Source organism: Anabrus simplex, chromosome 10 (assembly GCF_040414725.1).
Source record: "Anabrus simplex isolate iqAnaSimp1 chromosome 10, ASM4041472v1, whole genome shotgun sequence".
NCBI lineage: Eukaryota > Metazoa > Arthropoda > Insecta > Orthoptera > Tettigoniidae > Anabrus > Anabrus simplex.
The window spans coordinates 127,219,872-127,236,735 of record NC_090274.1 but is presented as its reverse complement, the minus strand read 5'-3'; the positions used below and the strand labels follow the sequence as shown (position 1 = coordinate 127,236,735).

The 16,864-nt window shown below is 38.0% G+C and overlaps 1 protein-coding gene across 4 annotated transcripts in view; it reads right to left on the bottom strand.

Annotated features, from left to right (window-relative positions):
- Positions 1-5,260: 5,260 nt before the first annotated feature.
- LOC136882374 (dynein light chain Tctex-type protein 2B) overlaps positions 5,261-16,864 on the bottom strand; it is a 165,615-nt gene continuing 154,011 nt past the window's right edge. For 3 of the 4 annotated variants that reach the window (XM_067154993.2, XM_067154994.2, XM_067154995.2), the window contains exon 6: positions 6,399-6,461. Coding sequence is in view for 1 of the 4 variants with exons in the window: in XM_067154996.2 (XP_067011097.1) it covers positions 6,405-6,461 (57 nt within the window). In the remaining 3 variants the exon portion in view is untranslated. Of the gene's footprint in view, positions 6,462-16,864 lie in introns of all 4 variants that reach the window. The other variant, XM_067154996.2, reaches the window with a different exon arrangement.

Genomic DNA, 16,864 nt, shown 5'->3' with positions numbered 1-16,864 from the left:
ATAGCTATCCTAGGTTTCAGTGAAACAAAATGGAAAGGAAAGGGGGACAGAAAACTAAAAGAAGGATACAGACTGTTTTACAGTGAAGGACAGGAGGCAAGAAATGATGATGATGCTGCTTGTTGTTTTAAGGGTCCTAACATCTAGGTCATCGGCCCAGGCAAGAAATGGAGTAAGGATGATTATAAGAGAGGATGTCTTGGAGTATGTGGAGGAGGTGAAGAAGATAAATGACAGGATCATAGGAAAAATAAAATTTGAGACAGGGACAAAAGATCTGTTTCAAGTTATGGTCCGCAAACGGGGAATAAAGAAGAATCCGTAGAAGAATTCCTTGAAGACATTGAAAAATATATAGAGGATAAGGAAATAATAATAATGAGAGACCTAAATGCTCAAGTGGGAAGACACAGACAAGGAAGAGAGGAGATCTTGGGATCATACGGTTATGGAAGTAAGAACCCGGAAGGGTATGTTTTAATGGACTTTTTCAGTGGAACCAATTATTTATAGGGAATATATGGTTCAGGAAGAAAAATAGTCAGAAGATAACGAGGTATGGATGGGGAGATAGACGAACGAAAACTCTCATAGACTATATACTAGTGGAAAAAGGACATCGGAAAGAGCTAATGGACGTTACAGCCATGCCAGAAGAAGCCTTTGTGGGTGATCATAGGGCAGTGGTGGCAAAATTGAGAGTGGGAAAGGTCATTAAACTGCCAGAGAAAAGAGAAAGAAAGATTAAGGTCTGGAGATTAAAGGAAAAGGAGGTTGGAGAAGAGTAAAGATTTGAGAGTACAGATACCAAGGACTGATATCAGTGATGTGGAACAAGAATAGGAAAATTTTAAGAGGGCATTTGTAAGTAGTGCAGAGAAAACGTGTGGAAGAACATCAGGAAAAGTAAGGGTAAAGGCGACAAAATGGTGGAATGGTAAGAGTGAAGGGAAAGGTAAAAGAGAAGAAGAAAACTTGGAAAGAAAGGAAAATAAAAAAGACTGAAGACTGTAAAACAAAATGTATAAAAGCAAAAAGAGATTCCAAGAAAGTAATTACAGACGAAAAGAAGAAAAGCTGGGAAGAATTCACCCAGGAAATCAGGGAGGATTTAAATTGTGGGGAAAAATTATTATTTGGAGTTGTAAAAAATAGAAGGAATGAGAAGGTGAACACTGGATTCGTAAAAAACAAAGGAGAAATATTGACTAAACCAGAAGAGATAACGGACAGCTGGAAAGAATATTTCAGCGAGCTACTAAAGGTGAGACATCAGATAGGTGCAGAAATTACACAAGCAAACAAAAGTGAGGAGTAAAAAATAAAAGAGGAATCAGACATTACTATGGCTGAAGTGGAATGGGCAGTTAGTAAAATTAAGATGGGAAAAGCTGTGGGAATAGATGAAGTGTCAACAGAAATGATCAAAGCAGCAGGACCAGTGGGATTACAATGGACATATAGACTTCTCAGATGTGTGTGGAGAGAGAAGAAAGTTCCTGAAGACTGGAAAAAGGGAATAATATTACCAATATTCAAGAAAGGAGACAGGACAATATGTGGTAACTATTACATGTAATAAATATAAATGTGGTAACTACCGAGGAATCACAATCATCTCACATGTTGCCAAAGTAATGAAAAGAAAAAAGAATTAGAGTAAAGGTAGAAAGCCAAATAGAAGAACAACAATTTGGATTTAAAGGAGGCAGGTCAACAGTGGAACCCATTTTCATCCTGAGACAAAATATGGAAAAAAGTTGGGAATATGGGAACGATATGATAATGACCTTTATCGATTTGGAGAAGGCTAATGATAGCATCCCTGGAACAAAAGTTTGGGAATGCCTAATAAACAGAGGGATTGACAAGGAATTGAGAAACATGATAAATGCAATGTACAAAGATTATTACAGTAGTGTGAAGACTGCAGTCGGGGTTTAGAATTGGAAGTGTGCTGTCACCCTTACTGTTCTTAATGGTGATGGATGACATCATGAAGGCAGCAATGAAAGATTGCAGTAGGAAGAAGATGAGGGTGATGTTGTTTGCAGATGATATGGTGATTTGGGGTGAGGATGAAGTGGAGGTTCAAGAGCAGTTAAACGTAATTAATAAAAATATTGAAAAATGGGGATTGAAGATAAATGTGGAGAAGAGTAAAACAGTGGTGATGAGTAGAGGTGAGAAAGAAGGAAAAGTAATTATCAAAGTGGGAGATAAGAAATTGGAAGTAGTAAAACACTTCAAATACTTGGGAAGTGTACTGTCTGAAGATGGAAGAATAAAACTGGGGAGTGGACCAGTATGGAACAAGGCTACAGAAGTTCTGTATAAAGCTTATTATGTTCCTATAATGACATATGCAGCAGAAACTTGGTCAATGACTCAGAGGGATGAGAACAGAGTACAAGCAGCTGAAATGAAATTCCTGACAAGTATGGTAAAAAAAACAAAACAAGGAGAGACAGAGTAAGAAACGAAGATATACGAAAAGAACTGGGAGTACAGAAATTAAAAGGACAAACTGGAGCAAAACAGATTGAAATGGTTTGGACATGTCAAACGGATGAATGCAGTAAGACTACCAAGACGAGCACTGGAAGGACGAATGACAGGGAAGAGAGGACGAGGAAGATCAAGAATGCGGTGGATGGACTTGGTGACGAGTAGCATTAGAAAACAAAACATGGATTGGAACATCATGTCGGAACGACAGAACAGAGAGGAGAGGAATCGTATTTGCTCCCACCTGGTGTCAGCTGAAAATGACGATGATGAAGTACGTTAAACAGACTTGTAGTTTGTAAAATTCATCCAAAGTATCAATTCACAGCAACAATGTCACGTCAGTGTGTAAATTCTCCAAATCTACTTTTTTTTATGCGTATGGTGAATTCGCTGCAAAATCCCAATGAGAAAATATTACTCTGAGCATTAAGCAAGCATATAAATTGTACTTTGACTCTAAAGTGGATAAGGACAAATATTTTGCATCTAAATATTGTTGTTGGTTAAATAGCACTTGCCCTTCTATGCCGTGTGCTGTCCCCATTGTATGGGCAGAGCAGAAGGAGCACATCTCAGACTGTTATTTCAGTTTAACCCAAATTTCTAGTTTCTCATAAAAATATTCCATAGTCTATCCAGGTTTGCCCTAACTGTGAAGGCCTGTTAAGCGTAACGATACACTTCCTATTCCAACATCACCTGAAAAATTGACCCAACAAGTAGTATTTCTCTTCTTACACTACCCACAGTGATTCTGAATTCGTGGAATCCAAAAATCCCAATCTAATTTCATCGTCAATTCTAAACAATCTTGTAAAAGATTCAAATCACAAGCAAGCTTGGTCTGAATGGAACCTCTTACAACCGGGCAGCGTCAACATAGCTTATCGACATATTGTTCTAAGAAAGGTGATCACATTTACTGCCATGATGTGAATGAACTCAAGCGTCACTTAGGTAGAGAATATATTCCAGATCAGTGGTGTCTGACTTGTCAAAGTCAACTCTAAAAGCCGTATTACCACACAATGGTAATATTTACCCTTCAGTAACAATGGCTTATCACAAATGGCAAATATGTGTAGACCTGAAAGTTATTGATCTATTAATTGGAATCTAACCAGGATTTATGAAATATTATTGCTTTTTGTGTGAGTGGAACTCTCAGGACAGAGTGAAGAAGAGACCTTTGAAACAAAGTTTAGTACCAGGGGAAAAATAGTGGTAAAATTTCATTCCCTAGTATATTCTCAGAAAATTTCATTACCATCACTCCATATAAAGCTGGGTTTAATGAAAAATTTTGTCAGAGCAATGGACAAAAATGGGAATGGTTTTCAGTATTTAAGAGACACATTTCCCAGGTTGAGTGAAGCAAAATTAAAAGAGGGTATTTTCACTGTTTCTCAAATCTGCAAAATCCATAAGGATCCTTTGTTCAAGGAAAATCTACCAAAATGGTAAATGTGATGTGGTGTGCATTCAAAGACATGTATAAAATTCCTGGGAAATTATAGAGCAGACAACTACACTGAAGTTGTGGAAACATTGTTGAGGGCATATGAGGTGATTGCAATATGTTCCTTAAAATCCACTTCCTGCACTCCCATCTTAATTTCTTTCCACCAAACCTGGGAGTGGAGAAAAGCTCCACCAGCAAATATCCAAAATGAAAAGGTGATATGCAGCGAAAATGGTCCCCTAAATGTTGATTTCTTCTCTCTGAGGCTTTCTGGGCCCAGTTAGAACAGGAAGTCTTCCAGAAAAACATTCTAAAATCATCATCATTGTATCAGTGATCAGGAAATCCTCCTCTTCAATAAAATCAATACTTTTGAACACTGGAAGTGAAATGATGAGAAAACACATTTAAAAAAAAAAAAAAAAAAAAAAAAATTGAATATGGCTGCCACAGAAAATGGTACGTTATAACGCATTATTTTTTTTACTTCATATTCAAATCGAGGACACATGAATAAGTAAAAGTGATATACTTTTATTTTTAAAATTTTGACGTACAGTGTTAATAGTGAAGTAAATAAATACATGAATTAGTGAATCCAAATGGTTCAGCCAGAAATACAGGTTACGACTTTCAGGCTTACAAGTATGCTTCCTGAAGATAGGTTCAAAATTGCATTCAATTTTGTATTTTTTTTAAAGATAAATTTGAATTAATGTCCACTAATGCTAGCCTGTATCAATATCCTGGGCAGCCTTTCCAAAAGTAGAGGTCCTTCTGATATGAACACTTCTAGGCTTCCGACTGAGGTAACTAAATAAAATTCAAGAAAATTGTAATCACGCTAGCCCAGAAGTGGAGATATATTTCTCCCCCCGTACGTAGCTTGTAGTAGTGTCCCTACTGGTATGCTAATGCTACACTGGGCTGAAACACTGGTAATTTTATTTACTGCCAAGTATATATATTGCTTTTGCTGGTGTTGATTATATGTGTTTCTGTAAGCCTTGAACTGAGTGTGATATGTAAAGCGAAAATATATTCATCTTGAAATATCCTTCAAAATATTTATTTGTTTAATGGATGCACCTCAATTTTTCCTTGCTTAGTATTTCAGATTCAACAAATATTACTTTCGTAATATTTGAAGGGCCGCACATTACACTTGTGTAGTATTTATTGTTGATGATGAGAAATGAAGGATGGAGTAGTCAAGCCTTAAAACAACAATGAGGTTAAGTCTATGTGTTACCAGTAGCAATAAAATGTTGGCAATGTTTTGTTTAATCAGTAATTACTGCTGTACTTTATTTCCATCTTTAAATTACAATATACTGAATGATATGGAAGAATGCTAGTTATCGAACAATCGTAGAGTCATCTGTAGAAAGACCATCAATACATTGTTTATAGATTCCTAGATTGTTATTGATGTAATAGATTATTTCACATTCAAGATGGTGTACGTTTTGATATGTTTAATTATTTTGTCACAAATTTTTCCTCGTATGAAAAGTGCATCATAGACTTTTATTATAAGAATTGGAAGAAAAAGTGTCTATAATGCAAATAAATGTAGTAGAACCAACAACCAAGTTACCAAGCTCCTCCCCAACAATCCTGCCATCCTTGTAGGTTTTGAAAAGTAGCACACTTTCTACACAAAATTTTATCTTTTTATGCCTTTGATATACCATACTGATTTTTATGCAACAAAGAGATTTTGTAAAAATGCACTCATGGCATATCAAAAACCCAAAGGAACATTCATTTATCAGTAAAAAGGAGGATATATTTTTTTGAAAACAATGGACCTACATCATATACAGTAGTTGGAATACACATTTTAATGCCCTCCATTGTCAATACATGATATGTTGCTCAAGAGTATTTTTCTTCTTAGACTGAGTGATTTCATTTTAAAAAATTATTCTATATTTCTTGAAAATATATCGTATCTCAACTTACTCAAAACTGAATAATATTCTTCGTCATGGAAGAATACTAATGTATGTTCAGAGTTTGTTATAATATTTCTACTCGACCTTTGGTGACAATAAACTATGCATGCACCTTTACTTAGCCAACAACAAGAGTCAACTTTCACAATGCCTAATTGGTCAGTCTAGAGTGTGTGTCCTCAGGAAGTATAGAATTTTTAACAAAGTACGATTCCTGCAAAAGAGAAACTGTGTGAAGTTCACACTAAATACACAATATCTACAAAGTATGTAGAAGTCACGTGAAAATGTCATCCTATCCTCCGTGATGTGCGTACCTCCACAAAATGACATCACATAATGTTCGAGTTACAGAAATAAAGTCCTGTTATTTCTAACAGAACTTGATACTCCAGCCATTGACTTGTCATTCTTGACTCTTTTGCAGCTGAAGGAGTCATTCCCAGCCTACTTCATCTTCCTCCAGTTATTCAACATTCTGGGTTTTGGTGGATGGCGTAGACAGCAGCCATGCAAAATATAGTTTCCTGTAAATAAAGAGGCAAGTATGAATGAAACCAACATAATTCGGATTATATGCACAATATTTGTACAACTGGTATCAATATCACTGCTGTAACTCCAAAACCTTATAAAATTCAGTGACAATCAAAATCCAGGTTTTGAGTGTACTGAATGAAAAATATAAACCCTCAGATGTGTATGGAGTTTTGTGATTAAAAAATTATTGTTAAACATTGATTCTCATGCTAATTACTCCTCTGATGAGGTTGACGACTGGAGGGACAGAAAACTCGTTCTGAAAATTCTTCTCACTCCATACTCGACCCCACAGCCCACTGATTTTTGTGCTGATGGCAAAAAACAAAATCATCTACTGTACAGTATATTGTAATGTGCATATTGGGCTTGGATGTACAAGGTTTTGATATTTCAATGTACAAGGAACATCCAGGGTGTAACAAGAAGGCACGGCCCAACGTTCAGAATACGTTCCTTACACGTAAAAGATAGGGACGTAGGTCAATGTTAGAACTCATTTTCTACAAATCTACACAGCACATGAATCATGGGAAACACACAGCAACATAACATGGGCACGTGGTTAGGGTCGCATTCCAATCCCACCATTGTTGAAGGCGCTAGCGAGTGGTTGGCTATTCCAAGAGTTCTGTATTATTTTAGTGATAAAGTAGTTAATACCTGTAGAAATTTAGCAAATTGTGTGTGTGATATATTTAGTTCCACAAATACTGATGTTTAGTGTTTGTTTTTAGTACCTGCGATTAGTGGTATTTATTTACAATTTTCACATTGTGTAGTTCCATAGGCGTTCGCTAGATTACAAGTTGTAATTAGGATTGCGTGAAAGAAGAAATATCTTTCTTTTTAATATTATTATTAAAATATCAGTAGGTTTGTTGATAAAATACTTACAAAGATGGGATTAAAAAGACACATAAAAGAGGCATAGGTTATATTAGTGCAGGAAATTGACAGGGAATTACAAATAGCAGTTCAACTGTTCCACCTATCACGAAAGTAATAACTTCTTTAAATAATGCGATACTGCTGTAAATTTTGTTTAAAGAAAAGATTTCAACAGAATATACAGTATTTCACTGGCGAAATAGATAACAGTCATTGTGTTGTTAATGATTATTGTCGCTCTTCGTATTCAAATATCGCATTGTTGGCTACAGTCATGAACAAAGGGTGTAGTGTATCAATATAAATAAAAATCAGCTGATTCTTGTATTCCGATCATTTGTAGTTCTGAGTAGGCAGTTAAAGTATCCAAAATTTATATTTCACACCCTTGATCTTTCAGAATTCATGAGCGGTTAGCTAATAATAATCAAGTTACTATATCCCAATAATTGCAATTCAAGTCTCTGGCATAGTTTTGAAATTGTCGTAAACCACCTCATATATTTCAGCATTTAAGAACACTTTTAATCTCCGCTCCACAGAGTAGAGAAAATAATAGTACTCCACCATCTGTAATAATCACATTTCAGTTGAGAATAGTAGTGCAGATACGGTATCTTGCCTGTTATATTCGTGTGTATCTTTGTGTACGGTAACGGCAGGTATCATTGCTATTACAGCATAGTAGAATAAAGTAGTACTAATATTAATCTGTCTACATGTTTAACTTTGTTAATAATCTTTGAGTAGTTCTTGCAAATTTCTAACTTTAGGCCTAATTAGAATTTTCATTTCTACTTGTGCTTAGTAATAACCTATTGTAATTAGGATACATCTGAACGTAGTTTAAAAAGTATTGTAATGTATTATAGTATCTCATTAGAAATTGGTATGTTTATTCTATTACTGTGAAATATTTGTGTAGTATAATATCTGCAGTACCTGTAGTAACTCTCTTACTAGAATTCTGCTGTAGTAATTAGGGTAGACTTAACTGCAGTTTAGAATTGTGTAATTCTTGTGTATTATTTTCTGTTTTCAGTAATTAACAGCAATTTTCACCCTGTTAGGATGTTGTAAGGAAAAAAAATCATACAACTAAGTAGTATTGTAGTGTAGTAGAAGCCTATATTAATTACCTTATTGTCATGTGATCTTTGTGAAATATCTTAGACAATATTTCTTTCCTTTAATTTTTATTTTGCACAAAATAAGTTTTTTCCCTTTATTTTCATTATTCAGTAAAGAATGGGTAAGGAGTGCGAGTGTAGGAACTGTGGGTGTGGTCAGGCATTAAGGAGTATGATGGAGGTTGGAGAGTTTCAGGGAGATAATTAGGATTCTCTCAGAGAACAGGAAGGAAAGTAGGTCTCCCTCAAACAAAGTACTGGTACAGGATACAGTAGGTGTAAAAGAGGGATGGGAAGGAAAGGGGGGAATTGTAGAAGACAGGTGGTCTAATGTTTTAAGGGGAAGGAGATTGCAGGCTAAGGGCTCCATCCAGGATCAGAATTCAGGACTGGTGTCTATGAGAAGTTGGTACGAGTCACTGCAGGTAGAAAAACCGAGGGAAAATGAGGAACAAGGAATTGTTGCTGAGAAGTGTGGAAGTAGGAGGAAGGGATAAGGTAGGAAAGGAAAATCTGTAGTAGTGGATATAAAGACAGGTGGAACAAGGTCATGGGATAGAGAAAAGGGGAGAGGAAGTAGCTTCTGCAGCTGTCAGGAAAGATAGGACTGACCAGGAGGGGAGGGGATCATATGAGATGGGTAGGGTTGAGGCTCTGGCCATGGGGGATTCCATTGTTAGACATGTGGGGCAAGTGTGTGGAGGAAATGGAACCAGGGTAGAGTGTTATCCAGGAATTAGGTTAAGGCAGATGTTGAGGAAAGTAGAAGAGTAGGAGGGAAAGGAGAAGATGGTAGTGTTTCACGTTGGTACTAACAACCTAAGACAAGCAGGTATAAGTACCAACATAGTTGGGGATATGTGGGATCTGGTAAATGCAGCACGGATGAAGTTTAAGGAAGAGGAGATTGTGATCAGTGGAATACTGTGTAGGAGGGATACTGACTGGAAGGTGATTGGGGATTTAAATGAGACTATGGAGTGGGTATATGGGAAACTGGGAGTGAGATTTCTAGATCCTAATGGGTGGGTAGGAGATAGGGATCTGCGCTCAGATGGTCTTCACTTAAACCGCAGTGGTACATATAAGTTAGGAAACTTGTTTAGAAGGGTTATAGGCAGGTACATTCAGGGAAATGGGGTGGCCTAGGGAGCAGTGATAAGGGAACAGGGAACTGGAAGTCAAGTAGGGATGACGTAAAAAGGTTAGTGCTGAACTGTAGAAGTATTGTTAAAAAAAGGAATAGAATTAAGTAATTTAATAGATATATACTTACCAGATATTGTAACAGGAGTTGAATCATGGCTGAGAAATGACATAATGGATGCAGAAATTTTCTCACGGAACTGGAGTGTGTATCATAGAGACAGGATAGGAATGGTAGGGGGGGGGGGGAAGTATTCATACAGGTGAAAGAAGAATTTGTAAGCTACAAAAAAGTTAAAGATGACAAACATGAAATTCTAGGTGTAAGATTCACCTTTAAAGACAATAGGCAACTTGATGACTTTGGAGTGTACAGACTGGGAAAGGGTAGTGCTGACGCTGATTCAGAATTATGTGATAATATAATCAGCTATGTGGGAAACGATAAGGAAAGGAACGTGATTGTAGCGGGTGATCTCAATTTACCAAATGTCAATTGGGAAGGTAATGCGAACGACAGGAAGGATGACCAACAAATGGCAAATAAGTTAATATGGGAAGGGCATCTGATTCAGAAAGTGATGGAACCAACTGGAGGGAAGAATATTTTGGATCTGGTGCTGGTAAAACCAGATGAACTCTATAGGGAAACCGAAGTAACAGATGGTATTAGTGATCACAAAGCTGTTTTTGTCGTAGTTAAAAATAAATGTGAAAGAAAGGAAGGTATTAAAATTATGACTATTAGGCAGTACCATATGGCTGATAACACAGGCATGAGGCAGTTTTTAAAAAGTAACTATGATCGGTGCAAAATGGAAAATAAAAATGTAAACAGTCTCTGGAATGGGTTTAAAGCAATTGTTGAGGAATGTGAAAATAAGTTTGTACCTTTAAAGGTGGTAAGGAGTAAAGATCCACTATATTATAACAGAGAAGTCAAGAGACTAAGGAGGAGGTGCAGGTTGGAAAGAAATAGTTACAAATGGCTATGGAAGTGAGGAGAAATTGAAGGAACTTACTAGGAAATTGAATCTAGCAAAGAAGTCGGCGAGCGATAACATGATGGTGAGTATAATTGGCAGTCATACAAATTTTAGTGAAAAATGGATGAGTATGTATAGGTACTTTAAGGCAGAAACAGGTTCCAAGAAGGACATTCCAGGAATCATTAATGAACAAGGGGAGTGTGTATGCGAGGATCTTAAAAAGGCATAAGTATTCAGTCAGCAGTATGTAAAGATTGTTGGTTACACGGATAATGTCCAGATAGAGGAGGTGACTAATTCTAAAGAAGTATTAAAATTTACCTATGACAACAATGACATTTACAGTAAAATACAAAAGTTGAAAACTAGAAAAGCAGCTGGAATTTATAAGGTTTCAGGGGATATACTAAAGACAATGGGTTCAGTTTCTAAAAAATAGAACTCCGAGAATTAGAGTAGGTGAAGCTTTATGTGACTCTAATAATTAAGAGGGGAATTCCTCAAGGCAGTATTATCAGACTTATGTTCTCATATATATATATCAATGATATGTGTAAAGAAGTGGAATCAGAGGTAAGACTTTTTGCAGATGATGTTATTCTATACAGAGTAATAAATAAGTTACAAGATTGTGAGCAACTGCAAAATGACCTCGATAATATTGTGAGATGGACAGAAGGTAATAGTATGATGATAAACGGGGTTACAAGTCAGGTTGTGAGTTTCACAAACAGGAAAAGTCCTCTCAGTTTAAATTACTGCGTTGATGGGGTGAAAGTTCCTTTTGGGGATCATTGTAAGTACCTAGGTGTCAATATAAGGAAAGATCTTCATTGGGCTAATCACATAAATATGATTGTAAATGAAGGGTACAAATCTCTGCACATGGTTATGAGGGTATTTAGGGGTTGTAGTAAGGATGTGAAGGAGAGGGCATATACGTGTCTGGTAAGACCCCAACTAGAGTATTGTTCCAGTGTATGGGACCCTCACCACGATTACTTCATTCAAGAACTGGAAAAAATCCAAAGAAAAGCAGCTCGATTTGTTCTGGGTGATTTCCGACAAAACAGTGGCATTACAAACATGTTGCAAAGTTTGGGCCGGGAAGACTTTGGAGAAAGGAGACGAGCTGCTTGACTAAGTGGTATGTTACAAGTTATTATCCTCATGGTATGTTCTGAGCTGTTAGTGGAGAGATGGTGTGGAATGACATCAGTAGATGAATAAGTTTGAGTGGTGTCTTTAAAAGCAGGAAAGATCACAATATGAAGATAAAGTTGGAATTCAAGAGGACAAATGGGGCAAACATTCATTTATAGGAAGTGGAGTTAGAGATTGGAATAAATTACCAAGGAGGAAGATGTTGTTCAATAAATTTCTAATTTCTTTGCAATCATTTAAGAAAAGGCTAGGAAAACAACAGACAGGGAATATGCCACCTGGGCGAATGCCCTAAATGCAGATCAGTAGTGATTTATTGATCAGCAGCCATGGTTTCCCATTTTTACACCGGGCAAGAGTGCCTCAATTTAGCCAAGGCTACTTCCTTCCCCCATCCTTGCCCTTTCCCATCCTTGCATTGGCGGTAACTATCAATGTGTTGGTGTAATGAACCACTTAAAAAAAAAAAAAAAAAAAAAAAAACCAGCATGCTTTACAAGAAATGAAATTCATTTTTTAGCCCGTATTGTATTGACACCATCTTTTCGAGGAAATTCCACCTTTTGTCGTCGGCCGCTACTCGTTTCCGAGAATAAGTTTTTCTCCTGCAGTTCCTCTTAAAAGTCTGTTGGCTCTGTGGAGATGTCGCTGATGACTGATCAAGCCAATCTTTGCATGAAACATGCGGCCACACAAGTCACATCTAAAAGTGGGTGGAGGAGGATGTGGTTGCATCTGACGTAGTTTCCGCTTTTCATGTGTTTCAATTTCCTGTCTGCGACGTGCCTGCTCAAAAAAGTGAGACGCCTTCTGCAGTAGTTTTGCACCAGAGAACACAGTTTTGTGCAGTTTTTGCCCAGCTGTTGGCATTTATGTTGGTGCTATTCAGAGTCTTCTTAAGCTGGTCTTTATAACGTTTCAAAGGAGCACCTTGAGGCCTCTTGCTATGACCAATCTCACCGAAGAGAAGTTGTTTAGGCAGTCTGCTATCATTCATATGCTGGATGTGACCAACCCATCTAAGTGATGATGAAGACTTCTATGCTGTTCATATTCGCCTTGTCTAGAACTGCCACATTACTTATGTAGTAATCCCATTGGATGTTCACGATGGACCTAAGTTTCTGCTGATGGAAGCGTTCCAGTTTCTTTATGTCACGACGATAAAGTGTCCAGGTTTCACATCCATGTAGTAATGCTTGGTACACCATTACAATCAGCCATTTCAATCATTAAAATGATGTGGCCTCTTTAAGTCGTGGGTATAGGTAGGCCTTCAACAGTCTTCTCCAAGTAGAACGGTCTTGGGCAGATCTCATCCAAGTGGTACCAGCGATCTTCTTGATATCTTTGTCCCATCTGTCCGGTGGTCTTCCTCTAGGCCTTCGATGTTCTCTCGGACTCCACTCCAGCACTAGTTTTGTCCATCTATCATCATTTCTTCGTGCAACATGGCCAGCCCACTGCCATTTTAAGGAGCGTACTCTCTCTAAGATGTCTTTAACCTTTGTAACAGACCGGATGTCATCAGCTCTTTTCCTATCTTTCTTTGTATAGCCTAGCATTGACCTTTCCATGGCTCTCTGCGCGGTCCGAAGTTTCCCTTTTGTGAATTCGTTCAGAGTCCAAGTCTCACAGCCATAAGTCAGCACAGGAAGGATGCATTGGTCAAATACTGTTTTCTTCAGATTTGCTGGCATTTTTGATCTTAATACTGAAGAATTCCTTCCAAATGCTTGCCATCCGAGCTTGATGCGCCTATAGATTTCTGGTCTTATATCACCTGTCATATTTATAATCTGGCCAAGGTAGATGTAATCACTGACCTCTTCTAATGGCATGTTCTTAATATTCACATTTCCAGCTTGAACCCATTCGTTGGACATAACTTTTGTTTTGGAAAGGTTTATGCTTAGGCCAATCAACTGACATTCTAATGCAAGATCTGTAATTAAGGTCTGGAGCTCTTCGAAGTCGTTTGCCAGTAAAGCAATATCATCTGCAAATCTCAAGTTATTTAGCCTTTTCCCATTAATTCTAATTCCCTTTTCTTCCCAGCTCAGCTTAGACATAGCCATCTCTAGGACCGCTGAGAATAGTTTCGGGGAGATGGGATCACCTTGTTTGACACCTCTGTTGATGGGGAATTCTGGGGTTGATTTACCGATATTAACGAAAGCTGAAGAAGTCTCATAGATATTGTTGAGCACTTGGATGTAAGCTGCTTCCACTCCTTGCTCATGTAAAGCTTGCATGACAGCTGTATGGCTGACAGAGTCAAATGCCTTTTCAAAATCAACAAAGGCAATGCAGAGAGGCAAATGATATTCATTTGCTCTGCTTATCACTTCTCTTACAGTCAGTATGTGGTCTATTGTGCTAAAATTACTACGGAAACCTGCTTGTTCAATAGGTTGGGCTGAGTCAAGGATGAAACTGATTCGATTTAACAAGATCTTTGTAAAAAGTTTATACAAAATAGAGAGCAAGCTGATAGGACGATAATTTTTGATACTGTGAATATTTCCTTTCTTATGTATCAGTATGATCTTTGCTTTGTTCCATGATGTTGGAATTGAAGCCGAGTGCACACAGGAAGTGAATATTTTTGCCAAGTGATTAATTGTCTCCTCCCCTGTGAGTTTCAGGATGTCCACACAAAGCTCATCATCACCCGGCGCAGTTCCCTTTTTCATACTATCTAAAGCACACTTGACTTCCGAAGGGAGAATATCTGGAACATTAGATATATCATTTAGTTTAGGTCCATTCAGGGCTTCCTTTGGTTTGCTATACAGATTGCAATAAAAGTCTCTGATGAATTTCAAAACTTCCTCCTTTTCAGTAATTCGACCATCATTTCCATCTAGAGCAATTAGCTGCTTTTTACCGATTATGAGTTTTCGTTTGGCTGTCTTGAAACTCGTCTTGCTCTCTAAGCTTGTTCTTAAAGTGTCTTCCCTGAATTTCTGTAAGTCAGTTTTCATTTCTCTTCGTACTGCCTTACATATTTCAGAATATTCTATCATGTCACGATCAGTCTGAATTTTCTTTTCTCTCCTTCGCTTTAGCAGGGTTTTAGTTTTGTCACTGAATTTCTTTGGTTGGTCACTTTCCTTACATATGCCCCCGATTTCTTGAGCACACGAAACAATCATTTCTGCTAGATCTTCAGCCTTAGTTACATGGTACTTACTTTGAAGAGCTGCCCGGAATGATTCCATTAGTTTAATATATATTTGAGATCCTTATTCAAGAAAACTCAGTGGGAGAGGTGGCCGTAAGCTGCACGGGCAGAGCATATAGTATTTTCCACATCCTTTTCTGAGTTGCAGTGTGTAGTTAGAATACTACCAAGGTAGGTGAATTGGTCTACTTGTTCAAGAGGTGTTCCTGCTATGGTGACATTTAGTTCAGGAACAGTACAACCTCGTGCTGGCTGCGCAAGTACTTCAGTCTTATTGGTGTTGATGGTCAGACTAAATCGTTCATAAGCTTCCTTAAAACAGTTGATGGATGTTTGAAGCTCCTCAGGTGTATGGGCAGGTGTTGCATTGTCATCAGCATATTGCAGCACCATTATCCGAGTATTATGAGTCAATCTCTGAGAACGGAGCCTGGTTTGGTCGTTGAACAGTCCGCCATACCGAAACTTAATTTCCACACCCACATGGTCGATAGTCGAAGAACAGGGCAAAAAGAGTGGGGGCAAGCACGCAGCCTTGCTTAAGCCCATTTGTAATAGGAAATTCTTCTGATAGCTCATTCTGGTGAAGAACTCGTTCAACCATTCCAACATGAAGAGCCTGGATTAAGCCTACAAAACAGTCAGGACAGCCAAAGCGCTGTAATACAATCCACATAGCTTCTCTAGGAACAGAATCAAAGGCCTTTTCTAGATCGTAAAATACTGTTGAACTTTGTAGGAGTAACAGGAGAAAATGCCATAAGCATGTCTTTAAGGTGGACCTAAACTTGCAGGGAGGAGGCCCATGCACTATGATTTCAGAGCCTTTCACCGCAGCACATGTAGTATGAGAGACAGGCAGTAGCAAGCTCCAAAACTGCAATGGACTGCCGTCTGGCTTTATCCTCTTCCGCCTCCACAGCCGTTGGGAAACCATGACATTGGAAATGGATCCTCTTCCGCCTGTTTTGCCGTTGGGCACATTAACCCGTGTTAGGGCCCTCAATATTTATGTCCCCTGGAGAGAGGGTGCGCCAGTATTTTAAAGCCATACCATCTGTACTACCCCCAGAGGAATGGGTTGCCTCATCTGCCAGCTCCACCGTACCAAATCATATTCTCTGCTTTTGCTGTCGTTGAGGTCTTCACTCGTTACCCTGAGCTGGGACCCTTTACCAGCTGTTACACACCGGGTCAGTGTGCTCTGGAACTCACATAGGCAAAGGTGCCACTCCCTGGGCAGGGCTGCCTCTAAGAGATTCCCTACCTGTCACCTTTACAATACCAATTAATTTCTTTCTTTCAGAATAACATCAATGAATCATGGTACAAGCTTCATCATTTGTTAAAAGACATCTTCAGCCATCAAAATACAAAAAACGAAAACAAGGATATATTTCATTTTAAAAAACACTAGATGTCACATAAGTGTCAACCTGGTCAGCCAGTTTAAGACTTGCGAGGAAACTTCTTCCATTTTAACATCTTTAACCCAATCGATGCTAAACCCATAAATATATGTTGTGTGATGACAAGCCGCCCATGCTGAACCCGTAAATTTACGTTTTCATGCAGCGGTCACTTTGCTAAACCCGTAAAAGAATGTGCAGTGACTGATCAGTTCAAACGGTGCGCCAGAAGTTCAGGGAAGTTCTAAAGGAGAGATGTTCACTTTATCCTCGTATTTACGTTAGGATTTTGTTTCCTAGCAATTATTATTATTGTATCAGAAATATCATTTACACAGTTCAATTATGCTTACTAAACTACATAACAAACTCTAACACAGATAACACATCAATCTCGACCAGAACTTGACAATGATGAAATATAAATATTTTGTACTTCCGACCAGAACAAAAATAGCTGCTCCACGAAAGAGG